Source organism: Cyprinus carpio, chromosome A1 (assembly GCF_018340385.1).
Source record: "Cyprinus carpio isolate SPL01 chromosome A1, ASM1834038v1, whole genome shotgun sequence".
Lineage (NCBI taxonomy): Eukaryota > Metazoa > Chordata > Actinopteri > Cypriniformes > Cyprinidae > Cyprinus > Cyprinus carpio.
Window position 1 is genome coordinate 1060854 of NC_056572.1, and position 20531 is coordinate 1081384.

At 34.7% G+C, this 20531-nt stretch overlaps 1 protein-coding gene across 4 annotated transcripts; it reads right to left on the minus strand.

Annotated features, from left to right (window-relative positions):
* Positions 1 to 2259: 2259 nt before the first annotated feature.
* Positions 2260 to 18897, minus strand: LOC109081097 (neuropeptide Y receptor type 1-like). 4 transcript variants are annotated; one of them, XM_019096097.2, is made up of 4 exons: positions 18760 to 18897; positions 16530 to 16567; positions 13033 to 13846; positions 2260 to 3226 (listed from the first exon to the last, which is right to left on the minus strand). In XM_019096097.2, exons 3-4 carry the CDS (start codon positions 13756 to 13758, stop codon positions 2810 to 2812), a joined length of 1143 nt encoding a protein of 380 aa, XP_018951642.1. In that variant the 5' UTR covers positions 13759 to 13846; positions 16530 to 16567; positions 18760 to 18897; the 3' UTR covers positions 2260 to 2809. The 4 variants fall into 4 exon arrangements, with proteins under 4 accessions (XP_018951642.1, XP_042634184.1, XP_018951643.1 ...); XM_042778250.1 differs by lacking the exon at positions 18760 to 18897 and adding an exon at positions 18290 to 18729; XM_019096098.2 differs by lacking the exon at positions 18760 to 18897 and adding an exon at positions 18226 to 18729.
* Between the last annotated feature and the right edge of the window lie 1634 nt (positions 18898 to 20531).

Consider the following 20531-nt stretch of genomic DNA (forward strand, 5'->3'; position numbering starts at 1 on the left):
TTGCTGCTTATTAATAATTAGTAAGATAGATGTTAAAGTCTGCATGAAACATAAATTACTAACGAATTGACTTTAGTATTGTGACATATTTCTTAAAATACATCTGAACTGAAAAGGAATATTGAATAAACAACAGGGTTTTATTTTACCACTTCTCCTCTCCATCTCAAAAAATGAATGCGGTTCCAGAGCTGAAACAAATTTTCAGATTTTGATTAAAGATTACCTAGACAATTTTTTTTCAGTGGATTTACTTGCACAGATTAATTGTTCATCTCAAGATTTATGATGTGTGTTAAAGTACATAGTGTAAATTAAGATTTCATGCACACTTTAAGTTTAGGTATGGGGTAGGGTTAAGGGATCTAAAATATGAGAGTATGTGCTTTATGAGTACTAATAAACAGCCAATATGCTAGTGATATGCATGCTAATAAGCAGCTAGTTAATAGTGAGAATTGGTCCTTAAAATAAAGTGTTATAGATGATTTTGATCTAGAGTGCACTGCAGAACATCTTAATTACAATGTGTCTGAATGTAACAAAGAGATACAATGACAGAAATCATGAAAAATTCCCACAGAGAAAGGCTAGATATATGCAATATAAAAAAGTAGAACATCACTGTAGAATCCACAGAATATCCACACTGGCAGTAAAATATTCCATTAAAGTAGAAAAAAACACACTACAGTTCCTTTTGAATATTTCAAGTATGCATAACAGACAGTTGGAATATTCAGAATGAAAACAGCAGGTTCTGGAAATACATATTTAATTATTTTGCTCATTATTTTCCCAGCACACTATTCCCTGTTGATTCCATATAATGGTGGCAGGAGCATCAGCGCTCACTTACACTTCAAGATAAATAAAGAAATAAATCTGTCAATCGTTCTTGTTGGTGTTGTGATATTTTTGTTGCTCCAATTCTGGCTAAGCTCTTGTGGGAAGTTAAAGAGCTTTCTCTCACGCCTAAAGTAAACATGAAATGCTTCTTCCTTTAGAAGAGATGCATTTTTGCTCACTTGTTTGCACCAGTAACTGTCATATTGATGCCATCTTTTTGAAATGTCTACATGAAAATCAAAATGCCTTTTTCAAGGTGGACAAAAGTAATTCAACTGTTTGAAAGAATTCAGTTCAGGATATACAGTATTGTTTAAAACATGTTTTCAATATTGTACTCTGTACTTAGAACATGCAATGGCCTTTTTGAGAAAAAAAAGTGAACAAACATGTAAAAAATAGAAATCTGAAATCCAAGAAGAATAGAAAAATGAAAACGTCATCATATATACAGTATATGGTGTATTCTGTACACAAAAAGCACAGTGACCTACTACACACAAACATAAACATGTCATAGCAAAGCTCTATAATTGCATCGCTTTGTTATCTGGGACTCATTTCTGTTGTGGTAATTTAGAAGAGATCAATCACTGATGTTGGCAAAGTCCCAACAATAGCACATGACAGTCTGTTCGGTGATAGCTTGATAGCCTCTTCAATGGCCCTCTATTTATCATTGTGTAATTTGAGGGTATCATTGAGGGTAAATCATCAAAATTATTTGAATCAAATCCTGACATTATTGTATCATAAACTATATTTCCTACTACACTTTCAAATGGTAGTCTAAAAACTAAAACATCAATGACCACAGTCACCATAAAACAAATAGTGAAGGCATTATATTTTTTCATCTAATTATGAAGGAATAAATCTCAAAGATATACTGAAAATCTGTCAATAAGCATTAGTTCCTCACACATAACATGTAATAAAGTAATTAATATCATTATCAAATTAGAAATAGCAAAGATTCAATTACAATCATTATGTATCAATGAAGATGTACATTGATTAAACTACTGACACATTCCTATTGGTTTGTTTGTGTATAATGTGGATTTGGTTAGAGTAACAAAACAAAAAAAAGCAAAAAAAGAAAAGCAAAAAAAAAAATAAAAAAAAAAAAAAAAAAAAAAAAAGTCAAAACAAAACAAAAACTATGTAAAGAAGGGTTACCCAAAACAAAAAAACAAAACAAGACCTTACTCTGCAGGACACCCCTGCTCTGCAGGACACCCCTGGTTTAAAATACTGATAGCATTTCAACGGCTGGAGGTTGCCGTAGCGCTCTGCTCAGCTTCATCACACTGTGATTCGAGTTTTTCTGAAATTGGTTAGTGTCTTGTTTTTTTGATGTTGTAAGGTTTCTGTGTTTGTGAATGTTTCTTTATGTGTGTATTTTCTGCAGGCTTGGTTTGTCAAGGAATAACTAAGAAGGAAATCAATTTAGTTTTAGTTTCAACACTCAGAAGTAAAAAAAATAAAAAATAAAAAAATAATTAATCCAGGTCAGAAACAGTTCGGTGTCTCTCTTAAAAGTCTGACATTCATTATTTACATCTTTGAATTTGTGACCTCTTGGGCTTTGCATTAATTATCTTTCCTTCTTTCTTCACTCCAAGTCAAACACGCAGTGGGAAGATTTCCTCTTAGTGATCAAAGCTCAGTCCACTCATCTGAACATCATACGATTCGTGTACAATGTCTTCAGATTTTCACTTGGTCCCAATGAGCCCTCGCTGATGCGGGACATTGGAAGAAAGCTATTCAGCATCCTCTCTTGATTTTGTATGTACAATGTTACGATTACACTTTAATACACAGCTTGAAAAATAGTTGCTTTCTCGAAGCATAAGACAGCAATCGTTATGTTTACTAACATTCACTTTCACTGTAAATGCACACTAAATCTAAAGAGATGCATTTTTCAAAACAGACACGAGTGTCACTGTCACTAGAAATCTATGCTACTATTTTTCAGTGACACCTTGGACACGTCCGTGTGAATAGTGGACATGGCAACCATGTCATATTCATTTTCCCGTACTGACACAATCTTGCAGAGTCGGAAAGCCCGGAGGTCCCGCTGGAAGTTGTGGTTTAGGAAGCCGTAGAACACGGGGTTTATGCAGACCGAGCACATCGCAGTCAAGTGACACAGCGAGAACAGGAGATTGTGGGTACAGTTCATAGCCACTTCATGGTTCCAGTCGATGACGGCGTTAAAGACGTTCAACGGGAGCCAGCAAACCGCAAATGCCACGACAATGGAAAAGAGCATGATGTTTATCCGTTTAGTCTCACTGCTACGGTGTTTGTTTTCACGTATTCTATCCATCATGTTATTACGCCGCTGCAGACGAGTGTAGATCTGAGTGGAGAGAAACAATTATTAATTAATCTCTCATATTAAAGTGTTTCTTCAATTACAAACACTGTTGGCCCTGTGGACGTTTACAAAATTATTGTATCATTTACAGTATTCAATGTCTAATCACTTTATCGTAAATTACATTTGCTGCTACAATTTCTAATGGTAGGCTAAAAATGAAAACCTCACTGGCCACAGTTACTGAAAATAAATAAATAAATACACTGGCAAAGCATTTTTAAATTAAGAAATATACTAAAAACCAGTCAATAAGCAAAGGTACCTCACACATAACACATGTAATAGTCAAGTAGACGTAATTAATATCATTAACAAATTAGAAATAGCAAAGCAACATTTTGCTCAATTTTGCTATATGAACCAATACATGCACGCATTATTTAAACTACTGACACATTACTATTTGTTTGTTTGTGTATAATGTAGATTAGGTGAGAGTAGCTCATCATAAAGAAATAAATACAATTATGGTTTAATTATTATGGAGCTAAACTCTGCAGGACAAACAAAAAACAGAAAAAAGTGTAGATCTGACTGGAAGAGAAGAGGGGGCCAATTAAACAATAATTTATTCATATTTCATATAAAGGTGTTTCTTTAATTATGAATGCTTTTGGCCCTGTGGACTTTTAGAAAATTATTTTCATAATTCATCCAATGTCAAATTCTGCAATCACTTTATCATAAATAATTTTTGCTAATGCAATTTCAAATGATAGTGAACTGAAACTTTGGCAATATTTTTTTCATTATGAAGAAAAAAAATTCTTAAAAAGAAAAATATATCAAATTTAATACAAAATAAAAAAAACTAAATCTGTAAATAAGCAATAGTACCTCACACATAACTGATGTAATATTCAATTAAAGTTAATTAATATCATTACAAAATTAGAAATAGCAAAGCATCAGTTTGTTCAATCACATTATGCGTTAGTGCACATTAGACGTACACTGATTAATAATAATAATAATAATAATAATACATTTAATTTATAGGGAGCCTTTCTTACACTCAAGGCGCTGCAACATAACAATAAAATAGAAGAATAAAGCACTACTCCAAATCACCCCTTTCAATTAAACTATCATTGACTAACCATCACTGACACATTCCTGTCTACACATAATACACAATTGTTGTAGTTTTTTTAGATTTGCAGTCTAAAATCAACAAGAAGCACAGTACACAACTTTATAACACGCTCGCCGATGCTCATAACTATAGCTGACCTGAGGGCAAACCATCATTAAGAGCACAGTGCACGAGGGAAAGCTGCAATGACATTTCAGGCGATTATCTTTTTGTGTTTGTGTTTTCAGGCTCTATGTCTTTTATATTATTGAGTCAACACAAACCGACAGAAGGAATACAAATAGAACCCTATTTAAGGGCCACAAACACAATGTTGCAAGTTAAACAATGGTGTTACAATGTCACTGTGTTGTGACACAATGTTAATGTGCCTCAGTAAGCACTGAACTCTCCAAAAACAAATCAAGGACGAATGCATGGAGATTTCTCTTAATCCACTCTAACAACAAACAGAAGACGGGTAAAAAGAGACACTGGGAGGCAAAGGTCAAGTATTGCTGGTTTGCATGGACTTTTTAGCTCCTACTGGAAGATATTGGAATTATATCTGGATTATAAAGAGCATCTTTCTCCAATTACAACCATTCAAAACTTTTCTAACTAAATATTTTTTTTACCAAAGCAACATTCAAATGTAAAAAATATTTAATTGTATTTTGATGCTTTCAAATCATAATATATCATGCCAGATGTTTTTAAGCATCCAGCACCATATGCAAACCATTGCATACATCACCCAGGGGCCCTTTGCTACATTGTTGTTTGTTTGTTACATACACTATTTGTTTATTTATTTATTTATTTATTTATTTATTTCAGTGTTCTTATTGTTAACTAAAACTAAAGCTGTTTAAAAAAATATTTTCTTTGATTTTAATTAAGCTGAAATAAAATAAAATATAAATATTTGAATAAAAAAACTACTTAAAAATAATATAAAAAAATAAAATTATTAATGTTGCCTTGGAAACTAACTGGAATCAACAGATTTAAGTTGAAGTACTAAAATTACTTAATCTAAAACTGAAATAAATACATAAATTAAATATTTATTAAATGTATTTTAATGTAATAAAATAATTTCATAATTTAATAAATAAAATGCATTACATTTTAAAAATAAAAGCTAATTTCAAATATTGATATATAATAGTATTTACTTAAAAATACTAAAACACCACTGATTTTTTTTCACATTATTACAGAATTTTTCAAATGTTCCAGTAAGTGCACAAGCAAAACTAAACAGTCTAATTTCAGAATTAAAAAGTGATTTTTAATAAAATGGTGAATTATAGAATAAATAATTATTTTATTTTTAGTTATTTTCATTTTATTTTTCATGTATGTTGTTTAGATAAATTAAATATTGATTTTTACAATAGTATATATTCGGCTCCAAAAGGCAATTTAGATAAACCATATTTCAACATTTCCCTCAAAATATTCTATAGAAAAAAAAAATAATGTAATTAATTTGTCAGTGGCATTAATGTTCAGTTGTATAGCTATGGGACAGAGCTGTGCTGTTGTCAAAAGCCTCGTCTGTCCACTAGAACAGAACATCTGTACGAGTTCCGCCCAGTGCATGTGCATACGCATGCCTTATTAGCACGACAAGATGAATGAATTAATCATTAGTTCATTAGAAGACAACAGATCAGAGTCTTGCAAGCACAACTGACTCCAGACTCCTGTTCTCTTCTTTATTTCTAGCTCTCCTTTCCTCGGATTTTTGTTCTCTCTTTATTTGATGAATGGCTGCCCTGGCACAGAGTCCTGTGACCTGAAATAACTGCATGACACAAAACCCAGAGGCAGAGAGAGAGAATGAATACACAGACTGAGATGCATGTGTTCATAACTTATTATTTACTTCAGCTCACATTTGAAAGCCAGCATTAACCAGACTGAAAGAATGAATTTGTATACAGTGTGGTATGTAAATTGTAGGTTTGTCTCCATATCCAAATTATTTCCATGGAGAACTGGCTTTGTTTAGTGGGCTGATTAAATCTGATTCTAGGTCGATTTTACTGACAGCTGAACAAAAAAAGTCCCTCAGTCATTAGGACTCATAAAGTCGTTGGCTCATACAGAGAGAGAGAGAGACTGATCTGATGCAGTCCGACAGTTGCTACCCTGACCGGACAGCCAGAATCTTTGTTGGCATCACATTCTGAAGTATTGGACCGTGGGATGGTTGGATGACAGTAGCACCTAAGGATCCAACTGAATATAAATGCTTTAGTCATATTCCGTGGTAGTGATAGACCGAAATATTAGCCAGGGTATGTAACGGGCTGGTACATGGCTATTTTGAGATCGCCTGTTACAAAATAAATCAAAATCTACTAACAGCGCTGTCAGTGAACAGCACATTTTCTGTTTTCAAATATTGCATTAAATTTTCCCATACAGCAAAAAATAAAAATATAAAAAATCATATTTTATATATTTTGTGTTGTAAGCAGTGAAGCTCAATAATATATATATATATATATATATATATGTATATATATTGTGTTGTATATATATATATATATATTATATTATTTTTTTTTCAATGTTTTTTTTATATAATTTATATATATATAAAATCCAAAAATATATTGGTAGATAATATATTTTAAAGCATATTTTAACAATATTTTATTTTTGGCCTTTTTTATATATATATATATTCGAAATATATTTTAAAATTGAATGGGAATTAAATATGATGTGAAATAAGTGTTTCATATTTACTATTATTAAACTGTACTATCTTGTGTACAGTTCAACTTCAGCTTTGTCTTTTTGTTATATAATATTAATTATGTGTTCAGGAAAAGCTGGCTATGAAATTAGATAAATGTGACACCAAAATGTGATTTACATCACCATCATTTCCACCACAGAGTGTTATGAAGCAAAATTTCAGATGTATGTTTTCATGGCTCTAATAAAAATTTATGTCAGAAATGCATGTGATTAAACAAACTAGCAAGTGTGTGAAAGTGCTTTTGTTTTTCTGTGCTGCAATTTGGTCCAAACCACAAAAAAGCACAGAGAGGTAAAAAAAACGAGTGAGGAAGAGGGGAAGAGAAAGAATGAGACAAATATGGATATGTGTGCAAGGGGTGTACTGTAAGTGCTGCTAACAGTCCGTGGTTAATTGGGTGTAAAAGTGACAAGCATCCTTGACAAAACTCGGTCATTTGACTTGAACACCAACAAATGCTCAACAGAACTTGACAATCTGAACAGTGAGCCATCATCATAGTGACGGCAGAGTGCTCATTCTGTCACCCCACACACGCATTTTAATTTTTACAACTGTATTAGCATAATAATCTCCATATTAAACCCATTACTGGGAGACGCGAGCTTGTCACATGAATCTTCCTTTCCATTTACGCTGTTCTTTACACATCATAAAGTTCTGAATCATTTGTATCGCAGCATATCTTTCTGTTTCTTTGTTATTTCTATTTCTGTACCCTTTGCAGAGGAGCGATTATGACTCATTCTTGTGATCTTGGAGGCCTTTGAATTCTGAAATGATCAGTTTTTGCACAGACCCTTTCTTCTCATCTTCTATCTCCCTCTTACTCATTTATTCTGCCATTCTCTGACCAATCCCACCCTCTCTCTTCAGCAGCAGTACTGGGTTTATGTTGGCAGTGAGTTGATGTGGCAGGTCATGTTGGCTGCTGGTCATGTTCAGTCAGAACATACACACTGTTTCACTGAGCTATGTCCAAAGCCACTTCATTCTAGGACAAAAAACCTCAGCAATAATCTTAAGACTATTCAGCAGACCGCAAGAGACATGCCTTTTTGGTTGTGTGTGTGTTTTTGATTGTATTTCTGAGACTACTGGTTTTGTATCTGTAACGCGACTCTAGTCCTAAAAAGTCAACAAAAATTAGCATTATACTTTCGTAATGAACAGCACTTCAGAGTAAAACTGGATATTTGACAAGAAAAAGTGATTGAACACCTATATCATTTTTTAATACAAATCCGATTGCATTCGTCTGCAGGAAGACAGTCATACACACCTGGCTTGAGGGTGAGTAAATCATGGGGTAATTTTCATTTTTGGGTGAACTATAACTTTAAATCCTTCCCCAATGTTTGACAGAATTTTCCAGCTTTCTTTGTTTTCACTTTAAAAGAGTAAGAGGTGTTATTGCAATCTTCTTTTTTTGTGATTCTTTTTTTATTGCAGAATAGACCATGGTCAACATGTGTGACACAACTTAACTACAGTATATACAAAACCAGGGTTTGCATATCTAAAAAAATAAAAATAAAAAATAAAAAATAATTAACAATAATGAATAAATAATAATAGATAGATCAAAATAAATAAAATGGGGAGAAGGAGGGGGGAGGGAGGTTCAGTAGAAGATTCCAATTGCTCCTTCTTCCTTGACTTACAGAGCGAACAGTACAGCTGCTCTAATGAGATATTATATGGGACATTTTCCTAATAAATTCTGCCCATGCCTTAAGTGTTTTTGGTTTGGCTTTATTAATTCTCGCTGTTGTGCATTCTAACAATGCAATATTTTTGAGTTCTATAAGCCACATTTTAAATGGTTGTGGGGGATGTGGGTTCATGCTTGATTTTAAAAATGATCTTTTTGGCTGCAGTTGTGTTATTGCAATCTTCTGAAAGAGTATGTCTGGATCATAACACAGTAAGCAGCAAAGAAGAAGGGCGGGGAAGAGTTTAACAATCGTTAACATTATCCAATAATGACATGGCCACAGTGACATCAGTGAGTGGCTTTTGATTTAAGACAACTACATGTACGTTTCATTTTTGAATTAATATGTGCCGATGAATGTGCAAAGTATATAGGTCAGTTTTTATTTTAGTTGACTTTTAGGACCAGCCTCCACTCGTTATCTTTACATAGAGGATAATCAGTCTAGATGAACACGCACACATCCTTTATTTCCTAAAATAGCCTTATAAATGTTATCTAATAATAAAGCTTCAACTGAAAGTATCCACAGCAAACTGATCCCCAAAAACATAACAGACTACAAATGAGTAAAAAGTCAGACTTGGTGCATCTCATGTTGAGCTCAGTCTCAAGTCAGCCATTCACATCAGCTGTCACTGGGTCAAACACTGACTCTTTTGCTTTTTTGCTTAAGGCTTTATAAAGTGTCTTGTTACTGAAATGTATAACACATCATTTACCATGCCGGAAATTTACAGTGCAAGGGGATGCTTGGGAATTGGAAAATTAGAATTACAAAATATATTTTGGTTCTGTTAAATTTAATTTAAGATATCAATTAAATATTCTTAAACCAAAATTATTTATGACATTTTTATGGTGTATTTTGGTTCTGTTAAATTTAATTTAAGACATCAATTAAATATTCTTAAACGTAGACAATTTCACAAGCATGAAACCTAATTCATGATATGATTGGTTGAATGGTAAGCTCGCATCTGATTGGCTAAAGAGTACGACAGACCCACGTGGGAAGAGAACTCTGCCAGGAAAGTCTCAAAAACACACACACACAAATCGGAGTGGATTCGTAGTAAATGACGATTTGTACATTCAGACACTCGTACATTTTAAACATTCAAAGGGTTTTTGTGCACAGTTGTATATCTACGAATTGTGTTTTGCATTTGTGAAATGTATTTTATGAATATATTAATTTATTTTGCGCATGTGAAATGCTTTTTGTTAATATATTTTTTTTTTCACGCACGTGAATTTTTTTTGTGTGTACGTGAATTAGGTTTCATGCATGTGAAATTGTCTGCGCATGTGTGAATCATGTTTTTTGCGTGAATTATATTTTGAGACTAATCTGCTTCCATAAGACATCAATTAAATATTCTTAAACCAAAATTATTTATCACATTTTGATTTCATTCTGCTTTTGGAAATCATAATTTTGTTATTTTTTGTTTTGTTGTTTTGTAATGTATAATTATGTTATACATTTAGCATCAGTAAACACACAACTTAAAACAAAATAATATTTTTTCCAGATAATATTTTCATAATTAGCTTTAGGATAATGACAATATAAAAAATAATTACTGAATTTAAAAAAGTGCCTAAAAAATATAATATATATTTTAGTAACACATCATCACATTTATTATATTTGGGGAGGCGTCTAAAAATTCTGAATTATGCACATTACTAAGAAATTGATAAACACAGTTTGTTTATCACATTACTTGTTTACATTACATTTTTAAGGAGTCTGAGCCTCTTCTGCCGGATTACCACCAACTATTAAATTGAAATCTATCAAGTATGCCAGCCTTACATTTACAAGTAAGTACCAGACACATTTAGATAAGCCTGTATAAATGTCAAACTGTAAATCTCTCAGTGACGTCTTATCCAAACCTAACCTCACTGGTAAGACATAAGCTGAGCTCCCCAGGAATGAGAAAAGAGCAACAAACATGTACAGTACGTCTGCTTGAATATCCTAGTCTTTCACAAGAGATGAGTACTAGGCTGTGATACACCAGTCAGGAGGATGTAGGAGGGATGTGTTCTGTTCTGTTCTGTTCAGACTAACATAAGAATATGGAATAAATTGGGCTCTCCACTGCCTTCTGTCTTTAAAGTGACTGAGAGAAACGAGCGTTCCCCTATGTAGCGCCCCAAAAAAATGATACATTATTCAGTGTCATGGGAAACTGTATTAAGGTCTGTGAAGTGTTTTAGGAAAAACCTTGAAGGCAAACTTCTCAGTTATTATTCTAAACTGAACCCAAAAGAAAAAAGACACGAGACTTCTCCATTTGTTCTTGCTTAGACAGCAATGAGATTAAATGGAGAAAAAAAATAGAGAGGAACTTAAAGGAATAGTTCACCCCAAAATGAAAATCCTGTCATTACTCACCTATGTAGTAATGCACGAAACCAGTATTTTTATTTTCAGAGGAGAACAAAATATAAATGTTTTTAAATAAATGTAACATAAATGTTTTCCATGGAATGGCTGTTCAAAAAGGCTACAGATTCCAAAAAAGACAAAAAACAAAAGCATTTTTAAAGTGGTTTGTATGATTCATGCACTATAACATAAGTTTTTGTGAGGAACAGGCCACAATTGAAATAAATGATTTCCTGATAATCCTGATCTCCGCAGCAGCTTTTAAAACAAATATGTTGCCTATGATTTCTATGATAATGTCTAGAGTTCTACATCATGACATTTGGTTGATGATGCTGACGTCCAGTATGCGTCATAAGTGGCATATCTGATTAGTGAATTTGAACATTTTGAATTAAAATCAACTACTAAATGTTCTGTAAAAGTATTTCTGCCAGGACAACTATCGTCAATGATGATTGACAATTAGCATAAGTTTGGAATACTACTGAAAAACATACTACTGAAATATTCTCTGTATAAATCTCTCTCTCTCTCTCTCTGTTTTCTATTTTCATGTAATTTAAAATGTAATTTATTCTTGTGCTCAAAGTTGTATTTTCAGCATCATTACTCCAGTCTTCAGTGTCACATGATCCTTCAGAAATCATTCTAAGATACTGATTTTTAATTAACATTTATTAATATTATCAATGTTGCAAACAATTGTGCTACTTAATATTTTTGTGAAAACCATAGCACATTATCTTCAGGATTCTTTCATGAACAGAAAAATCAAACAAACAGCATTTATTTAACATTAGATTTTTTTCAACAACGTAAAAGTCTTTATTGTCACTTTTGAACATTTCAGTGCATCGCTGCTGAATACAAGTATTAATTTCCTAAAAAATATATAATCTAACTGACCTCAAACTCTTTAGTGGTACTAATAAATATATGTGACCCGGTCTGTGCAATCCATGCAAAAGTCTCAAAATCTAATCATGAGATAACAAGCATCAAAGCTTGATTTCAACCATTAATTTCAGTCAATGAGTCAATATTAAAGATATAAAGGTTATATTTTCACAGAATGTTCTCCGTCTTTATGAAGGATGATTTTATGTAGAAAACAGTAAATCACAAAAAATGACTTTAGCTGGGTTTTCACAGGCCGGGTCACATATATATACAGTACATATGTGACCCTGGACCACAAAATCAGTCTTAAGTATAAATGAGATGTATACATCATCTGAAAGCTGAATAAAGAAGCTTTCTATTGATGTATGCTTTATAATGATAGGACAATATTTGGCCAAGATACAACTATTTGAATATCTGGAATCTGGGGGGGCAAAAAATCTAATTATTGAGAAAATCACCTTTAAATTTGTTCAAATGAGGTTCTTAGCAATGCATATTACTAATCAAAAATTAAGTTTTTAATATATTTACATTGGGAAATTTACAAAATAGCTTCATGGAACATGATCTTTTCTTAATATCCTAATGATTTTTGTCTGAAAAGAAAAATCGATCATTTTGACCCATACAATGTATTTTTGACTATTGCTAAAAATATGCCCCAGAGACTTAAGACTGCTTTTGTGCTCCAGGGTCACATATACATGACTCATGCATGACTTATACTTATAGATTTATATAAAATAATGGCATAGAAGCTTTACAAGCAATAACAAAGAAATGGCAAGAAACACCTTGAATAAAACATGACATTTTGAAAGAGAAAAACTGAAATAGTATATTACGATTAAAGTGTGTCGCCATCTTTTCTTATTCGTCTCTCTGGTCTTACCTTCAGGTAACAGATGAAGATGAAGGTGAGAGGAGTGATGTACTGCAGCACCAGCATCCCAGTGGTGTAGGTGAGCTTGATTTCTCTGGAGGGCCACTCTTCCACACACACCACCTTTCCCCTGTACTGCTCCTGAAACACCGAGGGCAGCTGCTTCAGCGGGGCGTCTGTCACCCTGGAGAACAGCAGAAAGGGTGTAGCAGTGAGGGCGGCCAGGGCCCAGGTGAGGCTGATGCCCAGGCAGGCGTGGTTCAGGCTGGGCCTCCATCCGCGAGGGTGTAGGATGAGCTGGTGCCTTTCAATGGCGATCAGAACCAAGGAGAAGATGGACACCGAGACGGAGCAGCACTGGACCAGGCTGTTGAGTTTGCACATGACCGCGCCGAACACCCAGTGGTCCATGAAGGTGTAGATGAAGGTGAACGGCAGACACACTAGGGACATCAGCAGGTCCGAAACAGAGAGATTTGAAATTAGGACATTTGTGACATTGTGTAGTTCCCGTTGCCGTGTGATGACAAGGATGAGAGCCAGGTTGCCGACGACACCCAACAGTACCACAGCACTGTATGCAACCGCCATTACAACAAACAAAGAGTGGCTGCCATAGCACTCATCGCCATATGCGATTGTAGAGAGGTTAGCGAAAGAGCAATTCGATACGTCCAAGGAACAGTTCAGAGTGGTGATTGGTGGAACGGGTGGAGAGAGGGCGGAGTCTGGCATTGTTCCGCCTCCTCTGGTTGTTGTTGGTTTATATCAGGTGATCATACACTTCTTTCCAGGACCATGATTTTGTAATTCTGACAAGACACTGTGGAGACATAAGAAAACATTTAAATCAATACTCAGAAAAGACAAGACCACCTCTACTGTCATGTTGGATAACAGAACAATCTGGATATAAAAATCAATAAATGTTCCCTTCAGTTTTATTTAATAAAGAGTTATTTTAATCTTCCAGCATTGACCTTATTGACCTTTATTCCTAAGACTTTACACGTTGAAAGGGCAAGTGATACACATTTGTGCAATAATTATGAATCATCCAACAGTGTTCCACAGGCGATGTGATAATATATAAAATAATAATAATAATAATGTTTTTCATTTCTAAAAGCTGTTTGATTAAGCCTGCATGGTATGCATGGAACTGAGAAGTTAATTAAGATTTTGGCACTTGATTCTTTTTTAAATTAAGCCATCAAATGAGCTACTGGCTCATTATATGAATGAAGCCATTGGATTTTGGCTCATACACACACACACACACATACTTGCATTTGTGGTTTACGGGCACTCTTCATAGGCGTAATGGTTTTTATACTGTACACACACACACACACGCACACGTCTAGGCATTTTCCACTGACAGTAAAACTTTATTTTAACAAGATGTAGTTAAACACGTTGCATGTACTTACTGTAATAATAACCATAAATTACAAGCAACTAATCATAAATCAAACCCTACAGTAAGTACAGGCTGTTAATTAATATCACTCAGTATTATTTGTGTAATTACACTGCAACAACATCACCTTAAAATAAAGTGTAACCCCAATGACTTCTATTGTTTTTCTGGTATTACCCGTCCTTCTCAGGATGTCCTAAGATAACCCTGTTTACATATTAACTAAAACATTATTTAGTAAGTCATTTGCAAACTGACTCACATATTTCTGATTCTCTTCAAACTTCTTTAATATACTGTACGAACAAACATACAGTGCACATGATAAATATGGCAGAATTATAAATCAGACATAAGCACAGACTCTATGTCTGTATATCAGAGTCTGAAACAGGTTGTCAAGGTAACAGAGGTGACAAAGCCTCCTGTTTTAGGGCTCTGGTTCTTTCATCTCCCCCTCCCTCTTCTTCTGTCTCTATCAGCAGCCAAATTCAACTCTAAATTCACTGGTTTATAATTCAGCATATTCCGTTATTGTGAATAAATTGAACAAATATGTATTCAAAAAACAGAAACATTACTAGAAGCCCAGCTGTGAATCTCTAACTAAACTTTCTTATTCATAGAAGCCCTATACGTTTACAGTACAATAGTCTCGTGTGCATGAACTTCAGTGGGATATGCAGACGGCGGCTGATCCCAAGAGACTGAGGCTAAATGGCAGGCTGTTCACATGCTCTGTGCACAGTATTCCCTCGACAATATACTGTTCTACAAAGTGACCTTAAGAGTAGAGTAGGCTACAAAGGGAATACGCCAGCATTTGAAGCAGGCACTTAAATGTCAAGATGGAGCAGGAGTCATTCATTTGCCTTTGCATGACTGTAAAGAGAAAATTTAATTAGGGGTGCAAGGTATTAAAAATGTATTCCAGCGACGTTCAATTAGATACGGAGAAATCACTCAAAAACACAATGTCACTTAAGACTGAAGGAACGTGTGATGGTAGTTAATCATTGGAAGGGTGTGTTTGATTTACTCTATTTTTATGGACAACATATGGCAAACGAAATGACAAATATTACGCCCTACTGTTTAATGTTCCAGCAGAGCCTCATTAATACATAAACTGTCTGAATAATAGTCTCTTATCGCACTGACATTTGTCTTTAATCATTTAGCAGAATCTTTTCTTCAAAGCGACTTACAAATGAGGAGTGATTCATCCTAAGGAGGTGGTAACATGAGAAGTGCTGCCTACACCTATCATGTGAGAACTACACACTAGAACAGAGACGAAACGAAAGGTGTTATTGCATTTGCAGGTTTGAGTCGAATGCTCACAGAAGAGGTGTCTTTAGATGTTTTTTGAAAGTTGCAAGAGGCTTGGCTGTTCGGGTATCTTGGGTAAATAATGCATGCATAAATCATATCTGGGTTATGTTTAAGACTTTGGTAGTTTTGCTTCAATAGAACACAGCGTTCAGTGAATGACAGTCTGACAGGTCTGTTTGTCTCTTGAAATGATGTGTTAACAACAGCCATAAAACCTTTCAGATAGGTTACACTGTTTGACATGAAATGGAAATTCATCTTATATGTTTTCTAAATCTTACGTGAATGATTCATTCATGCATATGTTTTTTTTTTTTTGGACCTTGTAATTGTCAAACTTTGTCTCTTGTGGCATATATCAGACATCGCCAATTATTTCTTCATCATAAAAACCAAATAACGACCAATGGATTGAACAAGGTTCCTGCACTACTTTTGTTCATATTTTTTATTATTTATTTATTTTCGATTAGCTGTTATACTCGGATGTATGTCACAATACAGACCTTAAAAAAAAAAAAAAGGCTTGGCTACGTCCACTACAGTGCATCTTTGATGGTCCATTGCCTTGTTTTAGGATCTGTCTCATTTCCTTTTTGCCACCTCTCCTTTGCTCTAGTGTCCACTCTTTCTCATACTGTTGATGGTCACAGAGTTAATTCTCAGTGGTCTTAAGTAGGCCAGTAGTCCACATTAGTGTAGAGGGGTAGGACACCTAAAACTAAAAATTCGGTCATTATTTACTCACCATTAAGTTGTTCCAAACCAGCATACTGTTATTTTTTTCTGTGAAACACAAAAGGAGAATTATGCAGAATCTTGATGTATCATAAGCAGTCAATCAATGCAAACTGAACTTTTCTGAAACCAACTGAAAGAATAATTAGTCAAATTACTTGGGTCTTTTCAGTTAACCAGTTAATTCAGTTAAGAAATCAGACTAAACCATTAGTTTATGAATCAGAATGATCTGGTTCAAGTTCAAGATTAAGTTAAATTCACTGATTTAATGCAGCTGAAGTTAATGAGATGCCCACCAGAGGAAAAAATTCTGAATGATAATACTAATAATCATTATTATTATTGTTGTTGTTATATAAATATATTCATTTTGGTCTGTTCTTCATGCAAAACTATCATATGCTTTTGAACGACTTGTATTTTTTAGTGCTTTTTGATATTTTTTTTTTTTTTTATTTTGGAAGTCACTTTGAATAAAACAGTCTGCTTAATTATTAAAGTTAAATGTTAATGAGATAAGAAAAATTATTTTCACTGTTTACATATTAATGAGGCTCCACTGAAACATTAAACAGTGATAGCATTTGCCATATTGATCATAACAAATAAAATAAAATGTGTGAATACAAGAGAATGTATGGTTTATTTACTGTATTACTGAGGCTTAAAATTAAAGAGTAGGGTGTAATATTTGTCATAGTGTTGGCCATATGTTGATTGTCTATAACCAATAAATAAATAAATAGACAGATACATACATACAATACATAAATAGAGTTTTACAGTCATTGTCAATGGCTGTTCCATGTTTTGTTCCACAGATGGAAGTCATATGAGGGTGAGACAGAAACACATGAATTATACGGCACTCCTGTGACTTGGAAACTTGTGATTATTGGCAGCCCAAACAATACAGATGATAAACCATGCAATTAATGTGTTTACAGTCTTTAAATGAATCAGCAGACACTTTTAATGCCATCGCCATGACAATATAATTAGGTCATGGACTAGAGCCCCATGGAGAGACTCATTGACAAAACAGAGAGATCGAGTAATGAAGCTGATATGAAATATATAAAACCTTCAAATTGAGTTTTTGAGGAGCTTAAATGAGTTTCATATATCTGACAACAAGATTTGCTCTCATCCCAACTTGAGACTTAAAGATAGATATAACTTTATGATAAAAAATTATGAAACTTTCTCCAAAATGAGTTACTGGAAGCCATGGGAACCAAACGAGGGAGAGACGTGCTCAGACTAGCACTGAGATAAAGGAGATGGATGGAAGAACACAGTGACATATCGACTGACAAATGAGACAAGAAAAAGATTGGGAGGGAGAGACAGAAAAAAAAAACCCTGATATCTGATTTCAGTGCTCTTTAAATACCTGATGCAAATTTAGAGGAAAACAAAAATTCTCAGAAGCACAAAAATCACGTTCACAGTGTAAAACGGTAGAAATCAGTATTAAAAAATGATGAAAACATATCTGTCTTCTTTAATAACACACATAGCACCGGACATCCTTCGGCTAGAATGAAGACACAAAATGAACTTTGATATTTTCAGTCTGCACCGGGTATTTATAGAACTCAATAAAAGACAAATTCACAGACAGCAGTTCCAGTAATATGTATCTCGTGATGAAATACAATTTTGATAAAAGATTCGATTTTAGCTCACCACCACATTACCTTAATGTCTCCTCTCAACAATCAGATATGTGCCATTAAATCCCAAAGAGAAAGATAAGCTCACCCAAGGAGAACATTCAGGCGTGAGGCATCTCCTCGCTCTCGCTCCCACGGGAGACAGTTTCGATGAGAGCATTAGGATCAATTATTGCGCGTTATTAGCCTGAGTTAAGTGCTTTCATTGAGTGTATCATAAACAGGTCAAAGTCCTGCAGGTGCTTCGTTCCTCATAACCTAATGATCCACTTCTTCTTGACCACCAGCTGCGCTCGGTGTCGCGCGTCTGGGCGCGTAAAGTTTGTTTTATCACCCATTAAGAAATTAGCAAAACCTATGTATCCTATATATTCCACCGCGTTTTCACCTGAAACCAAAACGCGAATCGCATCTTAACTGACAGAATAACATCAGCCATACAGAGGAAGATTGAATGGAATTGCGTGGTTGGTCGATCGCGCACAGAAAAACATAAATAATGACGATCGAGTGGAGAGATTGGGCGCGTTTCGAAAACAGCGCGCTCCAGACTCTTACCTGCGGCGCTTCACGCGCGAGCCTCCATCAGTCCGAATGAGTAAACGCGCGTGACACGTCCCCGCACGCGCTGATCTGACCGCTGCTTCCACTGCGCCTCTGCACGACGCGAGGGTCCACGGATGTCCAAGAGCACCAAACGCCACCAGTTCACAGCACGACGCTGTGACGCGCTCATAGCGAGACACTTATTCAAGAGCTTTTTGCTCTCTTAAAAATAAAAATTCTTTATTGGTAGAAGAACCTTTAACATCATTGGAACCTTTCAATTGCACAAAATGTTCTTGAGAGTGGAAAAAGTGTTACAGTGTTAGAAATAAATGGTTTTTGGGAAAACATTCTGAGCCTTGTTTCAGTGGCCGCGTAATGGCTGATGTAGATACCCATTAAGTTAAGTGAAAACGTTTCTTTTTTTTTTTTTTGTTTAATGGTTTTAAAACATTTTCCTGGCCTGGCAAACGTTAGATGAAACGTTTTTGACCTTAAACGTTCTGGGAAAAAATAACGTTTAAAAAAAAACATACAAACATCCAAGTCGCTTAAGCGTCTGCCTAATGGTTCACGTTAATTCATTTCAGAAAAAAGTCACAAGAAATATGTACAAAAAACATTTTGTGTGTGTGTGTGTGTGTGTGTGTGTGTGTGTGTGTGTGTGCTAACGTCTTGAGAACGTTAAGGCCTATTAACAACCAGACAACTTTGAGCAAGCGTTCTATTGGCGTTTCTGGAAGAACGTTTGTTCAGAACTTTCAGAGAATCTTGTCAGAACACTAACCAGAGTTCTGAGGACGTTCCCTGTTAGCTGGTTACAGGAAGAATATAGTGGAGACTCACACAGACAGACTGTCACGTGATGGTTTCAATCATATAGCCAAGTTCAAAACCCTCATAAATGACAGTGAATTATGTCCTCCAAACTGAAATTTCAATATCATATAATAGCTGCTAGGTAAACACGTGAACACAATAAATCACACTGGCATACACACAGACAAGAGTCAACTATAGATGACAGATTTTATCCGAAAGATTGAATTGTGTTCTCAGGACAAATGTCAGGTCAATGCAAGTTCAGTTTGTCACATGCATTTTAAGAGAACACTTAGCCTATACAGTTCACCCAGTTACCTTTACATCAGTTCTGAAAATATCTTTTTGTAGCCAAGACTTTAAGGTCTCATAATTTGGCGTTTAAAAGTAAACCTACCTGACAAAAGCTGTGGAATTAGTTCCAATACACCCAGTGAACTCTTTTAGCGAATAGAGCAGCGCCACCTGGTGGAAGAAAGTAGTGACTAAAAGTGCGTTCAAGTGCATGTTTATGGATAAAAGTCAATATTCCCTTATATATACTGTAATGATGCAAAACAACCTCTACTTAAAGGGTTCACTAGCTCTTCCAAAAAAATTTTTTTCTTTCTTTCTATTTCCTTTTGACATTAGACATGTAAAAAAAAAAAGTTTTCTTATTACTGGAAACCCACAGGTCACTGAAGAGGCTTTGAAACACTATTCTAACGCTTAATGACAACTAGACAGACGCTCCATAGATTTTTCTGCCAATTTCATTAGACGTGTAGCTCTGGAGCTCAAGCTCTTTTGAATGTCAGTGAACTTTCTCTTTGACCTGTTCATGCAAACTGTCACTTTTTATCTGCCTGGTTCTTTTGCTCAAGCTTTTCTTTAAAAGGCCCAAGTCAGTGGGGAGGTGAAAAGGGGGATTTTGAGCTGTTATTCATCCGTGTGTGTAATGAGCAATGTGCAATGGCACG